Source organism: Dendrobates tinctorius, unplaced genomic scaffold (genome assembly GCF_039654945.1).
Source record: "Dendrobates tinctorius isolate UK_male_01 unplaced genomic scaffold, ASM3965494v1 ptg000049l, whole genome shotgun sequence".
In the NCBI taxonomy this organism is placed as follows: Eukaryota; Metazoa; Chordata; class Amphibia; order Anura; family Dendrobatidae; genus Dendrobates; species Dendrobates tinctorius.
This window is the reverse complement of record NW_027361717.1, coordinates 20,519,891-20,544,814: the sequence shown is the minus strand read 5'-3', so window position 1 is coordinate 20,544,814 and position 24,924 is coordinate 20,519,891. Positions and strand designations below refer to the sequence as shown.

General features: G+C 47.4%; 1 protein-coding gene across 1 annotated transcript in view; it reads left to right on the top strand.

The window, feature by feature from the left end:
* Window positions 1–24,668, top strand: part of LOC141091131 (kyphoscoliosis peptidase-like) — a 256,972-nt gene extending 232,304 nt beyond the window's left edge. Inside the window, exon 13 of the mRNA XM_073576523.1 lies at window positions 22,645–24,668. Coding sequence (XP_073432624.1) covers window positions 22,645–24,233 — 1,589 coding nt within the window. The 3' untranslated portion in view covers window positions 24,234–24,668. The remainder of the gene's footprint in view (window positions 1–22,644) is intronic.
* The last annotated feature ends 256 nt before the right edge of the window (window positions 24,669–24,924 follow it).

Here is a 24,924-nt window from a genome sequence, read left to right as displayed (position 1 = left end):
GGAGTGTATGGATAAATTTCAGAAGGTTTTAGAAAGAGAATTGAAACAACTTAAAGATGAAATTTCTACTAATGCTCGTTATATCAAAATAAACCAATAAAAAACAAAAAGCTGCATTAACAGATTTGAAAAATATGACAGATATAGTTATCAAACGCAGTGATAAGGGAGGTATGGTGGTGGTCCTTAACGCTGAAGATTATAAAAATCAAATGTTAAAACTTCTATCTGATAATGAGGTTTATGAAAAATTAATTTCCGATCCAACCAAAACCTATAATAAAATAGCTGAACGGGTTGAAGCGCTCGAGCAGCGCGAAACGGCCGTTGTCAGCCTTTCTTGCACTCCTTATGTCACTCCCCCGACTTGACATGTTTATGATATGTCAATAAATCAGTGAAACTTCCATCTCGATGAGTGTGACCTTTTCTCTTTGCATGGATTCTAAGGTTTGCGTTATGTTAGTAATTTGCAGCTGTGATAAAGATCCATGTAGGATCGAAACGCGTAGCTGGTGTCTCAGTGCCTCACTGCACATCCATTTATTCATGAGTTGAAAGCTGCTGTATTGCATTTTAATTCTTCAATAAAGCAAGAAATTTTCTCAGCTGGAATGTCCCTTTTCTTCTGTCTACTATCGATGGGTCCAGACGAGGTTCTGTGCTGTGGCTGTGGTTGGTGAGCCGGCTAGGGCTTTTTTCAGCCCATTTTTTTCTATTTGTACTCTTGCGACTCTGCCTGCTCTGTACTCTTGCAGCTCTGTCTGTGCTCCACACTCTTACGGCTTTGCCCGTGCTCCGCACTCTTGCGACTCTGCCTGCGCTTTACTCTTGCACCTCTGCCTGTGCTCCATACTCTTGCAGTTCTGCTTTGTTCTGGTTCTGCAGAACCTCTTGCTGCTCTACAGCTCTTCTCCGCAGCCTTGACGGAGTCTGTGTGTGGTTCCTGTTCCACAGCTCCAGAATCCAGTGAGGGTGTTTGGTGATGGCTGTGCCCTACCTATGAACAGTCCAGTGTTGAAGGGACAACTACAGCTCCTAATTGGAGCATTATACACAGAGAAGTTTGTTTTCCACTCGCTGACCAGTTTGCCCATTGGTTGTTCTGAGCCGGGTACTCTACTGCCCGATCCAGTCCCAAGACTCAGCGTGGTGCTGCATTTGGAGCTACCTAGTCACCAGAGGTCTCTGGTTCCAATATTGCAAGGTCAGTCTACAGTGTTGTCTCCTTCTCCACCTGATCTGCTAGTTATTAAGTCATGGTGTGCTGACGCCACTGAAGAAAAGGAAGCAGTGGCGCCCTCTCCACACACCTCCTGTGACTATACCTGTGACCAGTCCCCAGGAACATCCCTGTCACTTGAAAATTTTCCTCTAGACCATGGGCAGAAGATGGATCCTGTGAGGATGCCTTCAGATTCTATGTGGCAGGTGGATGAAGAAGTTGGAGCAGAACTCTTCGTATCTCTGTTTTTCACCAATCCGGAGGAAGAGGCCCAAGTTTCTTTAGATAACGGGCAGAGAATGGATCCTATGTGGGTACCCTCAGCTTCCATGTGGTTGGTTGGTGAAGATACCCAGGCGGAGGTGCTTCCCTCTGATCCAAAGGAGCAGCCCCAGTTTTCTCGGGATAACGAACTGAAGTTGGACCCAGTGAGGGTGTCTTCAGTTCTCAAGTGGCCAGCTGATGTAGAGCTCTTCTACAAAAAGGCCTCTTGATCTCTGACTTAGTGCTTTTGTTAACTTCATTGTTTCTGATGCATTTATAGACTCTGAAGCTGCATAGAGCTTCCTGGATTTAGACCTATTTCAAAAATTACAACTCATCTTACTACTCCTGGAACCCTTTTAGCTTATTTTTGTCACTGACTCTACCAATCATGAAGATTAAGTACAGTTCTGCATGTCATCAGTTCAGCTGTCGGTTAACCAGTCCCATCATAGGGAGGTTACATATATTGTGCTGCCATCTGCTTCTCATTCTTTAAAGTTGCTTTGGCTTTTTCAGCCGAACTCATACGGGATGGCTGGTTTGTTGGAACGTTACTGCTACCAAAGATTCCTAAAACTGTCTTAACTTTCATCTAATTGGGGTACTGTTGTAATAACTTCAGACCTTTCCTGATGGATGTAATCTCTCAGATGTGGCTCAAAAGAAAAAACCTTTTTGACACTTCCAAAGAGTGGAAGCAGTATTTAAGACGTGTGTCATTAAAAGTGGCTTGTGCTTCATCACCAATTTTACTCCAATCAGGCACTGGACTAAGATTTGTGGCATAAGGTATGCCAAAGCTCATCATGAGTTAAATGAGTAGGCTTTACCACACACCAACCCACCTTTGTCCTGCTTCAGCTCCGATCATTTTAGCAAGGCTTACAGAAACTGGTGTACAATCACCAAAAGTTGCAAACTTTTTGCAAAAATGTTTGTGACTTTTAAAAGCGTTTTATGGACATAATTGCTCTAATAAATCAGGGCCAAAGAGTTTACCAATTACACACTATAATTAGAGTTGAGCGAAACGGGTCGGCCAAATTTACTAAAGTCGGGATTCGCCGTTCAAAACCCGACCATAGCGTGAGGTCGGCCATGAGGTCGCCGACTTGAGCGCCAAAGTCGCATTTCAAATAATGCTTCCAGTGCCTTTTCTCTGCCAATCATCAAGGACGCACACTGTGGGCAACGCGATTACGTACGCAGCGGCCCCACCATGTTAGAGAAGGGCATGCAAGTGATTGGCTGGCTTTGTATGGCATCACAGTGTCTATAAAAGGCCGTGACCGCCAACCGCCATCTTACTTCTGCCGATCTTAGGATAGGGAGAGGTGCTGCTACTGATTCTGAATAGGGAGAGCGTTAGGCAGGGAACAAGAAAAAAAAAAAAGCTTCTGCTGATAGCGCTTTTCACTGTACAGTTATTGTGCAGTGAAAGGGGAGGATTTTTGTTGTGTGCAGTAGTGCTGGTGTTGATTAGGCTGCCTTTTAAGGCTACCTGATAGCTGCATTGGTGTGTGCACACTGCTGTTCAAGCTGCTTTTTTCAAAGCACTCCAACTTTTATTATTTTGTTCTGCTCAGGTACCGAGCGTTCATTTTTTCACACACCGTATAGCGGTGTACGCTCCTCACACACTACCGTGTACCGGCTGGTATCACAGACAAATACAAGCTGTGTGTGACTCTGGAAAAACAAAAAGAGATTTTCCATTTTTCCTGACCTACACCGTATAGAGCTGTCCGCTTTTCAAACAGTGAAGCTCTCTGTGTGTGACTCTGGAAAAACAAAAAGAGGAGATTTTCCATTCTTCCAGACCTACACCGTATAGAGCTGTCCGCTTTTCAAACAGTGAAGCTATCTGTGTGTGACTCTGGAAAAACAAAAAGAGGAGATTTTACCATTTTTTCAGACCTACACCGTATAGAGCTGTCCGCTTTTCAAACAGTGAAGCTATCCGTGTATGACTCTGGAAAAACAAAAAGAGGAGATTTTCCATTCTTCCAGACCTACACCGTATAGAGCTGTACGCTTTTCAAACAGTGAAGCTATCTGTGTGTGACTCTGGAAAAAGAAAAAGAGGAGATTTTCCATTTTTCCAGACCTACACTGTATAGAGCTGTCCGCTTTTCAAACAGTGACGCTATCTGTGTGTGACTCTGGAAAAAGAGGAGATTTTCCATTTTTCCAGACCTACACCGTATAGAGCTGTCCGCTTTTCAAACAGTATCGTATATCTGCTGTTTGATGACGGTCAAATCTATACAGAGACAGCGTGTGTCACTCCATATAAAAATAGATGGAGATTTACAATTTTCCATACAGACACCAAATAGAGCTGTCCGATTCTCAAACAGTATTGTATATCTGCGTTCGCATTACGGCCACATCTATACAGAGTCAGCGTGTGTGTGTGCCACTCTGTAAATACATATACGGACATTTCCATTTATCCATACACCGTATTGAGCTGTCCAATTCTCAAACAGTGTTGTTTATCTGCTGTTCGCATTACAGTCACATCTATACAGAGTCAGCGTGTGTGTGTGATACTCCATAAATACATATACGGACATTTCCTTTTCTCCATACACCGTATTGAGCTGTCCGATTCTCAAACAGTATTGTATATCTGCTGTTCGCATTACAGTCACATCTATGCAGAGTCAGCATGTATGTGTGACACTCCGTAAATACATATACGGACATTTCCATTTCTCCATACACCGTATTGAGCTGTCCGATTCTCAAACAGTATTGTATATCTGCTGTTCGCATTACAGTCACATCTATACAGAGTCAGCGTGTGTGTGTGACACTCCGTAAATACATATACAGACATTTCCATTTCTCCATACAGGCAGGAGGTGTTGAGCCTGCATCATCATCTGGCACAAGAAGGCCTTTAAGGTTCCCTTTTCTGGGAGTAGGTAAACCGCTTTTAAAGCTGGAGCATCAGGAACAGGTTTTGGCTTACATTGCCGAAACAGCTTCCAGCTCTATTGCCTCCTCTTCTGAAGTTACAAAAACTGCAAGCACGGAGTCATCAGTGCAGGCCTCTGGTCAGGAACAGCACCTTTCGTGGTGTCCTTCACCCACACCAAAAGTGAAGGATGCTGCAGCACACACTTCAGATTACTCCATGGAGCTCTTTTCACATACCATTCCTGGGTTATCAAGTCAAACCCTGAATTCCACAGTCCAAGATGAATCTGGTATGGAGTGCACTGATGCAAAGCCACTGCTAGATGAATCTGCTGGTACATTCACCCACAGCACTACATTGCCCTCGCAGTCGACTGAGCCCGAATCAGACCCTGATGAAACTCAGGTGCCCCTTCCCACATACTGTACCACCTTACACGGTGACACAGAGAAAGGTACAGAGGAAGGTGCTGATGACATTGAAGACGAGGTCATGGATGACCCAGTTGTTGACCTGGATTGGCATCCATTGGGGGAAGTGGGTGCTGGTGACAATAGGTCAGAACAGGAGAAGGATCCGCAGCAGGCATCGTCATCACAGCAGCGGTTATCCGGCAGGTCCATAGCTGTCAAAAAACTTGGCAAGAAAACTAAAAGAGTTGCAGGACAGCTTGGCCACAGTCAAATTAGCGCAGCGTGCAAGCCCTGAAAATTTGCACCATAGTAGGAAGAGTGCAGTGTGGCACTTTTTGAACAAAATCCTTCTGATGATGCAAAGGTTATCTGTAAGACGTGCCGAAGGACCTTTAGCAGAGGGAAAAATGTAAGAAATTTGAGTGCCAGTTGCATGCTTAGACATTTAACCAACATGCACTTGCAAGCGTGGACGGACTACAAAAGCTCAGGTAGCACATGTGCACCTGCTCCGACTGAAGTTAGCCAGCAACGCTCCATTGCTTCCCCCACTGTAAGGCCACCGCTAAGCACACCACCATCAAGAAATGTTGAGGTGTCGTCGCTAGGCCAAACCAGTCAGGCAATCACAATATTTTCGCGATGAAACACTGAATCGAGGCCATCAACACCCTCACCATCACCAACCCCTTCTCAGTCCGTCATGTCCAATGCTAGTTCCCCCATATGCAGCTCTCAAGTCCAGCTCACCTTACCAGACACACTGAGTAGGACAAGAAAGTACTTATCCTCCCACTGGCTTTGAACGCCTACATTACCAAACTGATCTCATTAGAGATGATGCCCTTCCGTTTGGTAAAAAGAAAAGCTTTCCGAGAGCTCATGGCCTATGCTGTCCCAAGCTATGACCTACCCAGTCGGCACTTCTTTTCTTGAAAAGCCATCCCTGCCCTCCACCGGCATGTGAAAGACCGCATTGTCCATGCACTAAAACAATCAGTGAGTGGAAAGGTGCACCTCACAACAGATGCATGGACCAGTAGGCATGGCCAGGGTCGTTACGTGTCCATCACTGCGCACTGGGTTAATGTGGTGGATGCAGGCTCCACAGGGGACAGCAGCGGTGGAACAGTGCTGCCTAGCCCACGGTATAGGAAACAGTAGGCTGTAGGCGTTTGTCCCTCCTCCTCCTCCAGAAGTGAAAGCTCGTCGACAGAACGCATTCGCACGAGCACTCCATCCACATCTGTCAGTGTTGCACACGAGGTGTCCCACTATCGAACAGCTAGTGGTAAGCGGCAGCAGGCTGTTTTAAAAATGATGTCTTTGGGAGACAGTAGACACACCGCGGAGGTACTGGCCGACTACTTGCATCGACAAACTGAGTCATGGCTGGGCAGTCTACATCTTGAGGCAGGCAAGGTAGTCAGTGATAATGGGTGGAATTTTGTGGCAGCCATAGCCCTTTCAAAACTCACACACATACCTTGCCTGGCTCACACCTTGAACCTGGTGGTGCAGTGCTTCCTAAATAATTATCCAGAGTTAACAGCCCTGCTCCATAAGGTGTGAAGACTCTGCTCGCACATCCGTTGCTCAAACGCCCACTCCAGTCGTATGCAGAAGCTGCAGCAATCACTCAACCTCCCCAATCACCGTCTAATCATAGACGTTGCTACAAGATGGAACTCCACCATGCACATTGTTGAGAGGCTGTGCGAACAGAGGCAGGCTGTAATGCATTTGTGGGAGGATACACAGGCAGGCAGTTTGAGGGCAGACATGGAATTGTCGGGTGTGCAGTGGTCAAAGCTGAAAGACCTCTGTAAAGTCCTTCAGTGTTTTGAGGAATGCACACAGGTGGTAAGCGCAGACGACACCATCATAAGCATGAGCATACCACTTATGCATCTGCTCATGAAAACTTTGATGCACATCAAGGATCAGGCATCTGCAGCTGAGGAGCAACAGTAGGAGGAGGAGGAGGGAAGCCGTGATGACAGTCAGCCATTGTCTGGTCAGGGAACTGGCATGGATGAGGTGAAGGAAGAAGAGGAAGATGAGGGGGATGATTATTTTGGGTAGGAGGATGCTTCTCAGGGGGCAAGAGAACATGTGGGAGTGCCAAGGTCAGGTACAGGGTTTGTGCATGACTGGAGGGATGTGGATTTGCCAGAAAGTGCTCCTCCACCCACCAGTGGCAGTGCAGCATTGACACCTGGAACATTTGGCCCGCATGTGTGACTATGCCTTGCGGATCCTAAAAAGGGACCCCCGCATTGCCAAAATAATGAGGGATGACGACTACTGGTTGGCTAGCATCCTCGATCCACGCTATGAAGGCAAATTACACAACATCATGCCACAGGAGAACCTAGAGCTAATATTGGCTAACAAACAAGCAACGTTGGTAAACAGGTTGTTTGAGGCATTCCCAGCACACAGCAGCGGAGCTGGTTCTCCCACGAGCCGTAGTGGGCAAAATGGAAGAGGTGTTCGTGGTGCACATAGCCGAACTGGCATTGGAGACAGGGGTTTCCTGACCATGTTGTGGTCTGATTTCTCAAGTCCCGCGCACAACTAATACAGAATCGATTGCAAGTGACAGGAGACAGCAGTTGTCAACTATGGTTACAAACTACTTCACCTCCCATATCGAGGTTCTCCCTCACAGGTCATTCCCCTTTGATTATTGGGCCTCAAAACTGGCACATGGCCTGAATTGGCACAATATGCCTTCAAGGAGCTCGCTTGCCCTGCTGGTAGTGTGCTATCTGAAACAGTCTTCAGGGCTACTGGTTCAATCCTGACAGAAAAAAGGACCCATCTGTCGAGCCAAAATGTTGATGATCTAACCTTCATTAAAATGAACCATGCATGGGTTTTAAAAGATTTTGTCCCACCTTCCCCTGACAGCACATAGGTTGGCAGAAAAAACGCTCGCTTTTGTCCTCCTCTTCCTCTGACTTCTCCAATTCCTCCATTTGCAGTAGCTGAAAGTCCAGCCTACACATCAACATATGCCATTTTTTAAACCACCCGAATTGGGCTGCCCCCCCACCCCAGGCCCAGGGTCAACACCTGCCGCACCCGGGCAAGTGCTGTTGCCCTGAACAGGTGTGTGGCCCCACCCTTGGGCGACGGGACTGGCACAGGGCCTCTCATAGTACAATAAATTGTCTCTGACAGTGAGGGGGCCCTCTCACCGTCAGACACACTGACGTACTATGAGGGGCCCTGTGCCAGTACCGGCGCCCACGAGTGGGTCCCCCCTGCTTGCTCAGGGACACAGCACTTGCAATACTTACCTCTCCATGCTCCACCGCTGTGTAGTCTGTCCAGTTAAATCCGTCACAGGGACGGCCACTACAAATTTGGTGATTTGGTGTACTGATCGATGATGTTTAAGATGTAGCTATGTCCTGTGCTGCTGGCCTCTACCTTCAGATTACCAATGGCTACCATTTGTAATGGACGTCAACTCCGAATCGGATGCAGTGGTGCTTTATGATCACCTTTCACATTTTTCATAGTCACAGACGTGTGACATTCCTGCCACCATTTTTCAATGTCTCCTCTCATGGCAATCCCATAGAATCCCCTATGGCATGTGGCTTGTGTGTTTTGCACTCCAAAGTGACCAGACAGATCATGATAGGCAGTGAGGACCATGTCTACAGCTCTCCCTGTGATCACAATTTGATGGAGACGAGTTACTGTGATGGGATCGATGCTACTGCGATACAGCAACCCTTTGTTCACTAATTTGCATTTTAGCTGTATCCACAGTTAAAGTTATTGAGGATCAGCATCGCCTCTGCGAATTCTCCCGGGAGGTTTTCCCGTGATTAATAATTCAAAAACATCTAAAATCACTCGACTTTACGTCTGTACTTTTATCCATCTACCTTCCTCTAGCGGAGAGTCTGGACTGGCAAACTGACACTGAAATATAAACGAAGATTTCAAAGTACTCCAACACTGTATACTGGTGTATGTTTCGAATACATTTCCCTTTTTCTCATTTTTATATTCTGGTGTAATCCATACTGAGCCTGTGAGAGTTTGTGTCTTACTCTCGTAAAACATAAGGAGATTTAAAATGACACCAACACTGTATGCAGCTGAACTATTGTAAAACATTACCCTTTTTCAAGTTTTTATATTCTTGTGTAATCCATACTGAGCCTGTGAGAGGCTGTGTTACTCCTGAAATATATATGCAGATCGCCAAATGACCCCAACAATGTATACAGCAGTACGCTTGGGATCCATTCCCCTTTGACTGCTTTTTATATTGTTGTGTAATCCATCCTGGGCCTCAGAATGTCTGTGTCTGCCTCCTGAAATAAATACGGAGATTTTGAATGTTGAAACTATAATATATATTCCTTGGATCTGAAGATACTGTACCCTTTTTTGACTTTTTAGATTGTTGTTGAATCCATACTGCCCATGACAGCGTCTGTGTCTGCCTTCCCAAATATATACGTATTTATAATGTTGAAACTATACAATATATCCCTGTTATCTGGTGTTAAAATGAAACACCACGCAGGGGCAGGGGTTACTCAGTACCGGGCCTTTCAGGCTCTTTTAAGGGGGAAGTATGTCACGGTGGTGATTGGGACCCGGTCCATGGCCCTGGGTGTCCAATAAAGAAGATGGCAGTTCAAATGAGGGGGAAGATGGAATGATAATTAATTTGGAAAAGGGGGATCGTGACGCCACCCGTGGTAATCGGCTAGGGTAGCCGACGCTGCAATGCAGATCTTCTGGGCCAGTGTTAAAGCAGCCAAGATGATGAAGCTTTCCACGGGCAGAGCTGTATCCCAGGACAGTTGAGATGGTTTTTGTGAGCTATTGACGGTGATGGTGAGTGTAGCGTGTGTAGTAGGTGAGTTGTAAAAGCCACCAAGGACACAGTTGGGTGCAGTTTCTGAGTTTTTCCTCTAAAGTTTTGTGCACAAGATGACCCGATTGGTACTGTGTCATCCGAGGGAGGGGTCCGGCAAACTCCAAGCTAGATCAGGAACACCTGTTCAAGACTTCTCCTTGTGTATCCTTTCTAGGCCGTGTCTCTGCGCTGATATCTCCCTTCCTTCCTGCTGTGCGTCTTCGCAAACAGTGTCCCAAGCCGGCAGCCACGGATCACATCGGGCGACGTGGGTCATGCTCCGGGGTCCTTTATTCCAACAGCTGCCTTTTTGAGTATTGAAAGCGGCTGCGACTGAGGCACCTAAAGTTACCTCCGTCTTTCTAGCTGAGCCCTGTATTTCTCCACTACCTTCATGAGCCACCTTCCCTAACGAGGCCTGGTCCTTCCATCTCCAGAAACGGGCTTCACAGGTGGCTTATTGCAATTCCCGTGCCCCAAGGACCCCTTCCTTCCAGTATATGAGCTTGGACAAAATTTTTCTCTCTTCTCTGACCCTCAGCCCTCTCACAGCAATCCTGCTCTTACTCTGTCCTGTCACCGACTGACAACTCTCTAGAAAGATCCATTTACCTCAGACTAGCTACACCCATCAACTGTCAGCTTGCTCTCTCTGATTGGATGCCCACAATCACTCCACTACCTAAGCTCCTCCCACTGTACCTACCTTCCACACTAACCCCCAACACCCTTTCCTAGTCAGTCTGGGATGAGACCATCCTCCCGCCGGGTACACCCAGAAAGCACTGACTAACTAGTGTGTGTTGAGTGCAGGGTTAGGAGTCCTGAGTGGTGATCCCTCCTTACTTGAGGGTGGGATACCACACCTTTGGATGAGGTGTAGTACCTCTGTGGCGACCGTACCTTCAGGGGCGCCATAGTACCCTTTCTCAACTTTCTATATTGTTGTCGGATCCATACTGGGCCTGAAAGCGTCTGTATTTGCCTCCTGAAATATATACAGAGATTCAGTATGTTTAAACTATACTATATATACCTTGTATCAAGTGGTACTGTAACCTTTTGCAAATTTTTAGATTGTCTAATCCATACTGAGCCTGTGACCATCTGTGTCTGACTCATGAAATATATACGGAGATTTGCAGTTATCCTTAGACTGTATAGAGCTGTCTGCTTCTGAAACAGTACCATATATCTGCTGGTATTTTTAGTCCATTTTCACAAAAATTATTACGTATGGTGGAAGAGGCCGTGGATGTGGGTGTGGGGGGGCCAGCTGGTACTGATGGTGGTGGTGCATCTGCTGGTATTGCCAAAAGCACAATAGCAGCTAAGGCAGGAGGTGTTGAGCCTGCATCATCAGCTGGCACAAGAAGGCCTTTAAGACTTTCTTTTGTGGGATTAGGTAAACTGCTTTTAAAGCGGGAGCATCAGGAACAGGTTTTGGCTTACATTGCCGAAACAGCCTCCTGCTCTATTGCCTCCTCTTCTGCAGTTACAAAAACTGCAAGCACAGAATCGTCAGTGCAGGCTTCTGGTCAGGAACCACCCCTTTCCTTGTCTCCTTCACCCCCACTAAAAGTGAAGGATGCGGCAGCTCACACTTCAGATTACTCCATGGAGCTCTTTTCACAGGCCATGCCTGTGTTATCAAGTGAAATTCTGAATTCCCCAGTCCAACATGAATCGGAGATGGAGTGCACTGATGCACAGCCACTGCTAGATGATTCCGCTGGTACATTCACCCACAGCACTACATTCCTCTCGCACTCTATAGAGCCATAATATGACAATGGTGAAACTCAGGTGCCCCTTCCCGCATACTATACCACCTTACTACACAGTGACACAGAGGAAGATGCAGATAAAAGTGCTGGTTCCCTGAGCAGGTGGGGGGGTCCTACTCGTGGGCGACGGCAGTGGCACAGGGCCCCTTATAGTGCGCAAAAGTGTCTCTGCCGGTGGGAGGGCCCACTCGCCGTCAGACATACCGTCGTACTATGAGAGGCCCTGTGCCAGTACCGTCGCCCACGAGTGGGCCCCCCATGCTTGCTCAGTGTTAGGCATCGGGTTCCTGTCGCTGCACAGCGGGAATCCCGAGTCTTGCTTCCGGCGGTCTCCCATTCCTCTCCAGCCGCAGAGGACATTGCTCAGCAGACTCGTCGATCCCGGTGCTCTGCCCAGAATAGCTCCCTGGGTTTGGTTACTGCTGCCACCTCTGGGTCAACTATAGCAAAGCATGCTGGTCAGCAGCAAGTCTCTCCAGGAACTAAGTCCTCCTGTCAGTCCACTGAGCATGACCGTGGAGTGATCTCCCATTGGAGATCAAAGGTCACGTGATCAGGTCCTGCTCCTGTTCGGATGGGCCCATCCGAGAAGCCAGGAAGGTCCCGGACGCTCGCGGCTATAAAAGGTTTGCATGGCCGCTCGGCCATGCGCTAGGATAGACTGTATTTTCAGACTATAAAGAGTGAGTGATGAATGCACGTATGAATGTCTCTGGTGACTGACTCATTATGAAACCCCTACCCTTGGTACGCATGTGTTGTGCAGCCTAGCCTGCTAGTGCCCAGGCTTAGGCGTAGGTAGGTCAGAGTCTGAGTCAGGCATTAGGCATCATCAGTGACTCGGCACGCCTCAGTGTAAGTGCTCCACACTCCATAGCCAGCGTCTTTAGCGGCGTTCGTGGCAGCAACGCCGCGCGCTCAGTGGGCCTAGAGGGTCTCTAACTCCGTGTCCTTTGGGGTAGAGTCCTGTGGCCGCTTTCTGTGCGCTCTTTGGCTGGGCTCTGTGAGCTAAGGCCCCGGAATTTATGTTCAGCAGTAGTGCGGATCTCTGAATTAACAGAGTTCGCTTCTGTTCACACTGGGTAACGTAACCCACGTGTGACGTTTCCACACCGCTTTATACTTCCGCCATTACCTAGCAGCAGTGTACCACCTCTGCACGGTGGACCCCGGGCTGCGAACGCACCTACTATTATTTTATAATTTGGTGCGTTCCGCCAGCCCTAACATTATCCTAGCGCCAGGGTCTGGCTAGTAATGGCGGACGAACAGCGACTGCTGCAGTACATCTGGCAGCTGCAGGGCAAGTTGGCGGCTCTCGAGCGTCCAGCCTCAGCTGCGGATGTTACTGCGGTCACTGTTCAGGCAGCCACAGTGGCTGTCTCCCATGTGACCACTGCCATCCCTGCCCCGACTTTGTCCCACCTCCCGCTGCCCGAGAAGTTCTCGGGTGATAGTGCCTCTTGTAGGGGTTTCGTGTGCCAGTGCTCGATACAGCTGGAGCTGCTGGCAGCACGATTCCCCTCCGAGCGGGCCAAAGTGGGATTTATTATTTCCCTCTTGTCGGGCAGGGCTTTGGATTGGGCCTCACCGCTGTGGGAGCGTGGTGATCATGTGGTGCAGAGTGCCTCATGGTTCTTGAACACTCTGAAGCATGTCTTCCTAGGACCGCGAGTCACCCATGACACCATGCTTCGGCTGCTGGCATTGTCACAGGGCTCGTCCATGGTCAGCCACTTTGCCATCCAGTTCCGGATGCTGGCCTTGGAGTTAGAGTGGCAAGATAAGGTCCTCATTCCGACATTCTGGAGAGGTTTGGCTGGCCATGTGATGGACTCTCTGGCCACCAGGGAGATTCCTGCTACACTGGAGGAGCTTATCACCGTCTCCAGCCATATAGACCTTCGCTTTGCCGAGCGAAGGTTGGAGCGGTCCCAGTGTAAGCAGAGGTTTAGGTTGGCACCCAGTTTTGCTAAACCTCTGGAATCTCCCGATCGGGCGTCCAAGCGTCAGGGGGCTTCCCGCGAGGAATCCAGGCCCCGACCCGCTCGAGCCCCTGTGATCTGTCATGGTTGCCGGCAGTCCGGTCACTTTGCCAACCAGTGCCCACAGCGGCTGGGAAGACGCTCGCCCCTAGTGGCCGTAGGAGGCGGCTCACTAGAATCCGCGGCATTTTCCTCCAAGTTGTCCTTTAAGAGGACACTTGGGTTTGGTTCCTCCACTCTGACGGTGGAGGTTTGCGTGGATTTCGGAGCGGAGGGCAATTTTATGTCATCTGCCTTCGCTCAACGGCACATGATACCACTGCTTATGATGTCCAAGCCAGTCACCGTCAGAGTAGTGAATGGCGCGACTCTGCCCTCACAGATTACCCACCAAACTGCTCCACTGTTACTCTCGGTATCTCCATCTCATCAGGAGACGAAATCCCTCCTTGTCATGCCCGAGGGTATCGACCAGGTCCTTCTAGGGGTCCCCTGGTTGCGGTATCACTCTCCCCATATAGAGTGGTCCTCGGGGAGAATTCTTGGTTGGAGTAAGTCATGTGAGGGTAGATGTCTGAGGGAATGCATCCAGGTTGCCTCCACCGAGGTCCCCGCAGATCTTTCCTTGCTTCCCAAACACTATCGACAGTATGCGGACGTGTTCTCCAAAAAGGCGGTGGAGACACTTCCACCGCATCGCCCCTATGACTGTCCTATTGACCTCTTGCCTGGTGCTGAGTCTCCCCGGGGTCGAGTCTATCCCCTATCTCTCCCGGAGACAGAGGCCATGTCTCAATACATCAGAGAGCATCTGGCAAGAGGATTCATTAGGAAGTCAGTGTCACCAGCGGGGGCGGGATTCTTCTTCGTCCAGAAGAAGAGTGGGGAACTACGTCCTTGCATCAATTACAGGGATCTTAATGCCATCACCGTTAAGAATAAGTATCCTCTACCCCTGATATCGGAGCTGTTTGATAGGCTACGGGGAGCGAGAGTGTTTACCAAACTTGATCTGCAGGGGGCTTACAACCTGATTCGCATCCGTGATGGGGACGAATGGAAGACGACATTTAACACCAGAGACGGGCACTATGAATATCTGGTGATGCCCTTCGGGCTCTGTAATGCCCCAGCCGTCTTCCAAGACTTTGTGAACGATATCTTCTGGGATATGCTTACCAGCTCAATAGTAGTCTATCTAGATGATATTCTCATCTACTCTCCAGATATTGACTCCCACTGGAGAGATGTTTGCAAAGTTTTCGACTTCCTGTGGGCAAACTCCCTCTATGCCGAAGTTGGAGAAGTGTGTGTTTGAGCAGGAGTCCTTGGCTTTCTTGGGCTATATCATCTCTGCCCAGGGTTTGGCCATGGATCCAGCCAAGCTACAGGCGGTGATGGATTGGCAGGAACCCCATTCTCTCAAAGCGGTGCAGCGCTTTACGGGGTTCATAAATTACTATCGCCAATTCATTCCCCACTTCTCAACTTTGGTAGCTCCCTTGGTAGCCCTCACCAAGAAGGGTGCGAACCCTAAGTTGTGGTCAGAACCTGTCTCCAAGGCCTTCTCTATTAAATCTCATTTCTCTAGTGCTCCCATTCTACATCGCCCCGATGTCGATAAACCCTTCATTCTGGAGGTGGATGCCTCTTCCATCGGTGCTGGAGCAGTCCTGTTCCAGAAGGACTCGCAAGGTCGGAAGCACCCATGCTTCTTCTCCAAGACCTTCACACCGGCGGAGAGGAATTATTCCATCGGGGACAGGGAGTTGCTAGCAATGAAGTTGGCGTTTTCAGAGTGGAGACACCTCCTGGAGGGGGCTCGCCACCCTTTCCAGGTGTTCACCGACAACAAGAATTTGGTCTATTTACAAACAGCCTAGCAGCTGAATTCTCGCCAGGCAAAATGGTCCTTGTTCTTCTCCCGATTCCACTTTACCCTGCATTTTCTCTCCGGGGAGAAGAATGTCCGGGTCGATGCTCTCTCCCGCTCCGTGGTGTCATCGGGGGAGGAGGAGGAGCCTCGGCTGATAGTCCCATCTGAGAGCCTGAGGACCGTGGCTCCGGTCGCCCTCGAGTCTATACCTCCGGGCAAGACTTTTGTCCCTGCCCATCTTTGACCGGAGGACCTTTGTTGGGCTCATTCGTCCAGAGTGGGTGGACATTTTCGGACCAAATGGACCTCTGAGCTTCTGGCGAGGACGTACTGGTGGCCGCATATGCCTGTGATGTCAGGGACTATATTCAGGCATGCGTCTCTTGTGCCCAGAATTGGTCCTCTCGGCAGCGGCCCGCTGGGCTCCTCTATCCCCTGCCGGTAGCGGACAAGCCCTGGGAGATGGTCGGTATGGACTTTGTGGTGGAACTACCCAAGTCTTGTGGCAGCACCGTCATTTGGGTTGTCACCGACCATTTCTCCAAGATGGTGCATCTGGTACCACTCTCTCAGCTACCTTTTGCACGGGGCCTGGCAGTGTTGTTTATTCAGCATGTTTTCCGCCTGCACGGCATGCCGGAAAAGATTGTCAGCAACCGGGGTCCTCAGTTTGCATCTCGGTTCTGGAGAGAGCTCTGTTCCCTGCTCAGCATTGAGCTAAATCTCTCCTCGGCCTATCACCCCAAGACGAACGGGTTGGTAGAGAGAGCCAACCAGACCCTGGTCACATATCTACGACATTTTGTCTCAGCCAGGCAGGATGAATGGGCATCCTTGCTGCCGTGGGTGGAGTTCGCTTTGAACAATGCTGTGGCCGACTCCACCGGTCAGACCCCATTCCTCCTAAATTACGGTCGGCATCCGGGTGCTATCCGGGCCTCCAAGGAGAGAATGAGGATCTCCGCTGATGCACACCAGTGCCCCGCTCTGACCTTCGCCCCTGATGACTTAGTGTGGCTCTCCACCCGAAACATCAGGCTGCGGGTCGAGTCCGCTAAGTTCGCACCGCGCTACATTGGCCCCTTCAATGTCCTTGAGCAGATCAACCCTGTGGTCTACCATCTGGCCCTTCCTCCACACTTGGCTATCTCTGACACGTTCTATGTGTCCCTCCTTAAGCCTGTTCACATGTCCCGATTCTCCGAGCCATCTCCTGGGACATCAGACCTGTCTTCGGACGAATTTGAGGTCAATGCCATAGTGGGATGCAAGGTGATGTGGGGCAAAAAGTTTTATTTGGTGGATTGGAATGGTCATCTTCCAGAGGCTCGGACCTGGGAGCATCCACGCTCCACTTCTCATTGCGGAGTTTGAGCGGAGCAAGGCTCAGAGAGGAGGGGGGGTAATGTTAGGCGTCAGGTTCCTGTCGCTGCACAGCGGGAATCCCGAGCCTTGCTTCTGGCGGTCTCCCATTCCTCTCCAGCCGCAGAGGAGGTTGCTCAGCTGACTCGTCAGTCCCGGCGCTCTGCCCAGACTAGCTCCGTGGGTTTGGTTACTGCTGCCACCTCTGGGCCAACTATAGCAATACATGCTGGTCAGCAGCGAGTCTCTCCAGGGGCTAAGTCCTCCTGTTGGTCCACTGAGCATGCTCGTGGAGTGATCTCCCATTGGAGATTGAAGGTCACGTGCTTAGGTCCTGCTCCTGTTCGGATTGGCCCATCCGAGAAGCCAGGAAGGTCCCGGATGCTCGTGGCTATAGACTGTATTTTCAGACTATAAGGAGTGAGTGATGAATGCACGTATGAATGTCTCTTGTTGTGAGTTCATTTTCCCCTTCACTACTGAGGCCCGAGGAACTCCCTCTTCTGGTAAAGAAAGGTAGTGAGCCTGATTATCAAACACCTGAGGCTGATGATGATGACTGGCTGAGTCGAGTTGCTGACTGGATATAAGGCTGCCGACGCCCTCCTGTCCTGCGGGTGATTTCTCTGTGGGATCCTTGGAGACCAGTCTGAATTCCTGCTCCTCTAAAGCTAAGTTTGCTGCTCGGCTTTTTGCATTGGTGCTTTGACTTTGTTTTGCTTTGTGTTTCTGGATTTCTGCCATTCCCTGCTGGGGTGTGCTGAATTCCTTTAGCTCTGTCTTCTGAAAATACCTGAGTGCTGATTTAGTTTTTGAAGCCTAGCTGCTTCAGGGCCTTTTTCATATCAGCTTGTTGGCTTATGTCTTTGATAGGGTTTTGGCAGATTGCAGACAGCAGCCTTCCTGTCCTTTCCTATCTAGGTAGTTTTGGGCCCCGTCTTTGCTCAGTCTATCTTTCTGTCTGTGTTAGTGTTTTCATCTTGCTTCACCGTCATTATATGTTGGGGGCTGCCTATTGCTTTGGGGTCTGCTCTGGGGCAGTTTAGATTTCCCCTTTCTTTCTTTAGGCCTATTTAATTCTCCGGCTGTGATCGAGGGGTCTAGGGCATCGTAGGAATCCCCCTCGGCTACTGCTAGTTATGTTGATAGGTTCAGGGGTCTGCAATCTGATAGTTGCCAACTTCTCTGGTTTTCTGGACTTAGCTTGTATTTCTGTTTTTGCCTCCTACGGTGACTCATTCATAACAGAATCACCCGCCATACCGCAGATCCTAGGGTACTCAATAGCAGGAAAGAATTGTAAAAAAAAAAAAAAAAGTGTGTATATTTTTTCCTCTATATCTCTGAGGCCGTAGGGGGAATTTTTTTTTCTCTCAATGGACATAAAGCAATTGTCTGATCGTGTGGAGCAGCTGGCTGCGGAAGTGCGGGGAATTTCCGCCTACCTTGCTCATTCACATGCTGCTGAACCAAAGATTCCTACACCTGATGTATTTTTTGGGGATCGGTCTAAATTTTTGAATTTCAAAAATAATTGTAAATTATTTTTTGCCTTGAAGCCTAACTCGTCAGGGAGCTCCGCGCAGCAGGTTAAAATTGTCATCTCTTTGCTGCGTGGCGATCCCCAGGATTGGGCGTTTTCTTTTAAACCAGATGATCCTATTCTGACTAATGTGAACGCATTTTTTCAGGCCTTGGGGTTGTTGTATGACGAACCTAATGCCATTGATCAGGCTGAAAAGACCCTGCTGGCATTGAACCAGGGTCGTGATTCTGCAGAATTATACTGTCAAAAATTCCGAAAGTGGGCAGCACTTACTACCTGGAATGATAATGCCTTGGCTGCTCTCTTTTGGAAGGGGTTGTCAGAAGCCGTAAAAGATACTATGGTGGGATTTCCTGTTCCCTCTGGTCTGGACGATTCTATGTCATTAGCCATTCAGGTTGATCGGCGTTTGCGCGAACGCAAAGCTGCACGAGAGGTGTTGCCACCTGTTGAACAAATGTCTGAACCTATGCAATGTGATAGAGTTTTTTCCAGAGAGCAGCGTCAGGAGTTCAGAAGGCGTAATAAGTTGTATTTTTTCTGTGGAGATGCCTCACATATTATTTCTGTCTGTCCTAAACGAGAGAAACGGTTTGCACACACGTTTTCTGTTGGGGGTGTTCAACCTAAGTTTCTTCTGGCTATTACTCTGATCTGCTCCCTGTCCACATTTTCCGCCAAGGCTTTTGTGGATTCGGGAGCAGCCCTAAACCTAATGGACTTGGATTTTGCTAAACGTTGTGGATTTCCGATGACACCTCTGCAGATGCCTATCCCTTTGAGGGGGATTAATGCTACTCCTTTGGCTAAAAATAAACCTCAGTTTTGGACCCAGGTGGTAATGCGGGTCGCCCCAGACCATCAAGAAAATTGCAGATTTTTGGTGTTGCATAATCTGCATGATACTATTGTTCTGGGGTTTCCCTGGTTACAAATTCATAATCCAGTTTTGGATTGGAAATCTGTGTCTGTGGTGAGTTGGGGTTGTCGGTGTGCCTTTAGTGAGGCTCCGGTGTTTTCCACCTCTCCTCAGTCACATGATGTTCCTGATTATTTGGCGGACTTTTATGATGTATTTAGTGAGAATGAGTCTGCGTCTCTGCCTCCTCATAGGAGTTATGACTGTGCAATTGAACTGAGCCCGGGGTGTAAATTTCCCAAGGGTCGGCTCTTCAATTTATCTGTACCGGAGCACGAGGCTATGCGATCCTATATTAAGGAGGCGTTGGAGAAGGGTCATATTAGACCATCCTCGTCACCCTTAGGTGCCGTTTTTTTTTTTGTAGCCAAAAAGGATGGATCATTAAGACTTTGTATTGATTATCGTGCCCTCAACAAAATTACTGTTAAAGATCAGTATCCATTACCCCTGATTTCTGATCTATTCTCCAGAATTAAAGGTGCTTGCTGGTTTACCAAGCTTGACCTCAGGGGGGCGTATAATCTTATTCGCATTAAGCATGGGGATGAATGGAAGACAGCGTTTAATACTCCGGAGGGACATTGTGAGTACCTGGTGATGCCTTTTGGGCTCACTAATGCCCCTTCTGTCTTCAAGTGCTTCATGAACGATATTTTCCGAGATTTTGTCGATTAAATTTTTGATTATCCATCTGGATGATATTTTGATCTTCTCCAAGGATTGGGATTCTCATGTGGAACATATTCGGACTGTCTTCCGGATCTTGAGGGAGAATTCCCTGTATGTCAAAGGATCTAAATGCCTTTTTGGAGTACAGAGGATTTCTTTTTTGGGATTTATTTTGTCCCCATCAACTATTGAAATGGACCCGGCCAAGGTACAGGCCATTTACGATTGGGTTCAGCCCACTTCTTTGAAGGCCCTCCAGAAGTTTTTGGGTTTTGCTAATTTTTATCGGAAATTTATAGCAAAATTTTCTAGTATTGCCAAGCCATTGACTGATTTGACTAAGAAGGGTGCTGATGTGTTAAATTGGTCTCCAGAGGCTGTTTCTTCCTTTCAGGAGCTGAAGCGAAGATTCACCTCCGCCCCAGTTTTGCGGCAACCTGATGTCTCACTTCCATTCCAGGTAGAGGTGGATGCTTCTGAGATTGGTGCAGGAGCTGTTTTGTCCCAAAAGGATCCTGTAACATCTAAAATTAATCCCTGTGCTTTCTTTTCCTGAAAGTTCTCTCCATCTGAACGTAACTATGATGTGGGGCATAGGGAACTGTTGGCCATGAAAGACCTGTATTTTCAGACTATAAAGAGTGAGTGATGAATGCACGTATGAATGTCTCTGGTGACTGACTCATTATGAAACCCCTACCCTTGGTACGCATGTGTTGTGCAGCCTAGCCTGCTAGCGCCCAGGCTTAGGCGTAGGTAGGTCAGAGTCTAAGTCAGGCATTAGGCATCATCAGTGACTCGGCACGCCTCAGTGCAAATGCTCCACACTCCATAGCCAGCGTCTTTAGCGGCGTTCATGGCAGCGACGCCGCGCGCTCAGTGGGCCTAGAGGGACTCTAACCCCATGTCCTTTGGGGTAGAGTCCTGTGGCCACTTTCTGTGCGCTCATTGGCTGGGCTCTGTGAGCTAAACAGGCCCCAGCATTTATGTTCAGCAGTAGTGCGGCTCTGTGAGTTAACAGAGTTTGCTCCTGTTCACACTGGGTGACGTAACCCACGTGTGACCTTTCCACACCGCTTTATACTTCCGTCATTACCTAGCAGCAGTGTACCACCTCTGCACGGTGGACCCCTGGCTGCGAACACACCTACTATTATTTTATAATTTGGTGCGTTCCGCCAGCCCTAACACTCAGGGCCACAGCACTTGCAATACTTACCTCTCCCTGCTCCATGGCCGTGATGTCTTCTGCCTTTCCTGACAGTGACATTCAGGTTACAGAGCGCGATGACATCACACCTGTATGCCCTCTACCGAAACAGTACAAGTGCAGAGAGCTTTAAAATGGCAATGCTGAGGAGTCCAGAGTAGAGCAGTGCCCAGCAAGGAGAGGTATTTAACTTTTTTAAAATGTTGGGAGCATTTTTTGGTGAGCAATATACACTGGGGAATGATATATGGGGCCCATCATACACTGGAGCATCATCCATTTGGCCCATCATATACTGGAGCATTCCAAATGGGGGACATCAGACACTGGAGCAGCATTTACAGGGCCCATTATACACTGGATGATTAGAAATGGGGCCCATTATATATGGAGAATAATTTGGGCCCATAACACACTGGAGCATCGTCCATGGGGACCAACATATACTGGAGCATTCCAAATGGGGGTCAACAGACACTGGAGCAGCATTTACGGGGCCCATTATACACTGGATGATTAGAAATTGTGCCCATTATATATGGAGCATAATTTGGGCCCATAACACACTGGAGCATCGTCCATGGGGACCAACATATACTGGAGCATTCCAAATGGAGGACATCAGACACTGGAGCAGCATTTACGGGGCCCATTATACACTGGAGCATTAGAAATGGGGCCCATTATATATGGACTCTATGGAGCATTATTTGGGCCCATAAGACAGTGGAGCATCATCCATGGGGACCAACATATACTGTAGCATTATGTGGAGCTCATCATATACTGTATGGAACATTATATGGGACCAATTATTCTGTATGGAGAAATATATGGGGCTCATTATTCTGTATGGCGCACTAGGTGGTGGCCATAATACTGTATGGAGTAATATACTGTCCGTTTTTTGAGCTATTGTAGAATTTAAAATAGATAATATCAGTCATGTTATGTAAGCAGTGAAGTATTTTTCATTGTACTATACCTATATTTCTGTGCCGTATGGGAGCATTATGAATTGTGGTATGTGTTAAAAGGGCGCACTGACACTCTTTGGCCCAGGGCACACGAAAACCTGGCGCCAGCCCTACCCTCCCACAACCTTAGCCAAATAACCCCCAGTTTTCAATGCATAAACTATTATTATAAGGTAAATTAAGGTTGAAAAGCTTAAGTAATAAGAATTGATGTTTTTGACATTGAAATGGGCACTGTAGGTGTTTTTACTGTCCTCCACTCCTTGCCGACTTTGCTTCCCCATTGACTTGCATTGGGTTTCGTGTTTCAGTTGGACCCTGACTTTTCCCTATAGTCGGCCAATTTCGTTCGACCCGACTTTTTAGAAAGTCGGGTTTCATGAAACCCGACTCAACCCGAAAAAAGGCAAAGTCACTCATCTCTAATTATAATAAAAGGCCCATGCAAAACCAGAAATAAACAATAGTTTTAAAAAAATCTACGGATTTTAAATTTAGATTTTTCAATGTAACATGCACTGGTGTATCTTGATTAGTTTTCCTTTTTTTATGTTTTATAAAATGTAATTTTTTTTTCAGTGAAAGGAAAAGCTTCAATTGCCATTGAAAGCGGTTGTAAAATGGAATTCAGCTTTGAACTCAATAACACAGAAACTCCTGGTATACTGAAGTTGATGGACAATGGAATGAATCTCGATGTTTATCCCAAAAAAACTGGCCAACACATCCTTTCTATATTTGCTCGTAAGGAAAACTCTGACGGGGACTTAAAGTGCATTATGAAATACAGAGTAGACTGCAGCTTTGTTGATACCAGTATGGTCATACCCAAATGTCTTTATAATCCTGTTGGCCCAAACTGGATATCACAAAAAGCTGGATTATTTAATCCATCTCATCCTGATCCAATAATTCATACAGATGATGGGTGTTGTACTATCAGTTTTAGAACTGAGAAAATGACAGCAATTTCTGTGAGGTTGAAATCCGATGATATACAGAATATGCCCAATCATGTTATATTAAGTCTGAAAAAGGACAAGGTAAAATCTATGGTTCACCTCCCTCAAGCTGGATCTTATGCTCTGTTGTTATTCGATGATATCACTGGGTACATCGGCAGCTACCTAATTGTCTGCTCAAATCCTAATGTAAAATGGCCACCCTTTCCATCTTCCCTTCATAATCCTGTTGGACCGTCGTCAATGATAGAAAAAGCTGGGCTCCTACAGCCATCTCACACTGACCCAATAATTCATGCAGATGACGGGTGTTGCACACTCAGCTTTAGAACAGAAAGGATGCTAAAAATTACTGTGAACCTGAGATCTGATGATATACAGACTATGCCCAACCATGTTATATTAAGTGTGAACAAGGACAAGGTAGAACTTATTGTCCGCCTCCCTCAAGCTGGATCTTATGCTCTGTTGTTATTTGATGATGTCACTGGGTACATCGGTAACTACCTAATTGTCTGCTCAAATCCTAATGTAAAATGGTCACCTTTTCCATCTTTCCTTCACAATCCTGTTGGTCCTTCCTCTAGTACAGAAAAAGCTGGGCTCCTACAGCCTTCACAAGCCGATCCAATCATCTATGCAGAAGATGGAACCTGTACGATCAGTTTTTCTTTGAAAAAGGATGTAAAAATTTACTGCACATTAGACTCTGATGAAATAACACTGCCAATAGAGATGCAAAATAGACATGTCTTACAAACACAAAAGAATGACAACTTAGAGATAAAGGTCCACCTCCCAAGGTCGGGAACATATGTTCTACAAATTTTTATTAAGCCAAGAGAAAGTACTAGTTGTACATACAGCTATCTATGTAACTATCTCATTACTTGTTCCAACCCCAGTGTGAAATTGCCCATGTTTCCTTTAGCATACAAGGGATGGAAGGAACACTTTGAGCTAGTCTGCCCTCTAGAAGGTGTTCTACCTAAGAACAGCAACATCTTCTTCAGACTCAAGATTACAGATATCGCTGCAGTTTGTGCTGATGGAAAAATGTCAATTCCTTTGACTCTAACTGACAGTGGTTACTGGGAAGGAACAAGCAGCACAGAGGGTGTTAAGGAGCTTTTTGTCACAATCAAATACAATAAGGAATCAGATATTAGCTATTACATATTGAAATATACTATTGAAGGTTATTAGATGTCTAGTGGCAGCAATACCTCCAGTTTCAGGTAAAGTTCACGAGTTGGTCAAAATTCCACCATATTCTTCCCTATATTTCTATACCCTACTTTTAGTTACACAAGGCAGTATATCCTAGTCACAGAGAAACTAACTCCATTTCTGTTGTCAGTTCTTCTTGATATATGTCACCTATAGATTGCATAATGTCTAGAGCACTGTTGAGATTAAGTATTGTTGATACATGTAGAGTAGATGGTTGTCATGAAAACGATGCTTTGGCTGATCTTCTGGCTGACAGGCATCTCCTCTGACACTCCCATACACAGGAGCACTTGTTCTGCTGAAAGCCTCCAGTAATTTCTATGGGAAAGCTTCCAACTGACACATCTTACCTCGGGGTAGATTGACAGTTGTGTTTGCCATCTTCCTGATTTCCTATTCTTTTGCATGTTTGTCACACGGAAATGTTTCAGACCTCCAAACAAATTTAAATATTAGACAAAGATAACACAAGTAAACACAAAATGCAGTTTTTAAATGAAGGTCTTAATTATTAAGGGAAAAAGAAATCCAAACCTACAGGGCCCTGTGTGATAAAGTGATTACCCGCTAAACCTAATAACTTGTTGGGCCACCCTTAGCAGCAACAAATGCAATCAAGCATTTGCGATAACTGGCAATTAGTCTTTTACAATGCTCTGGAAGA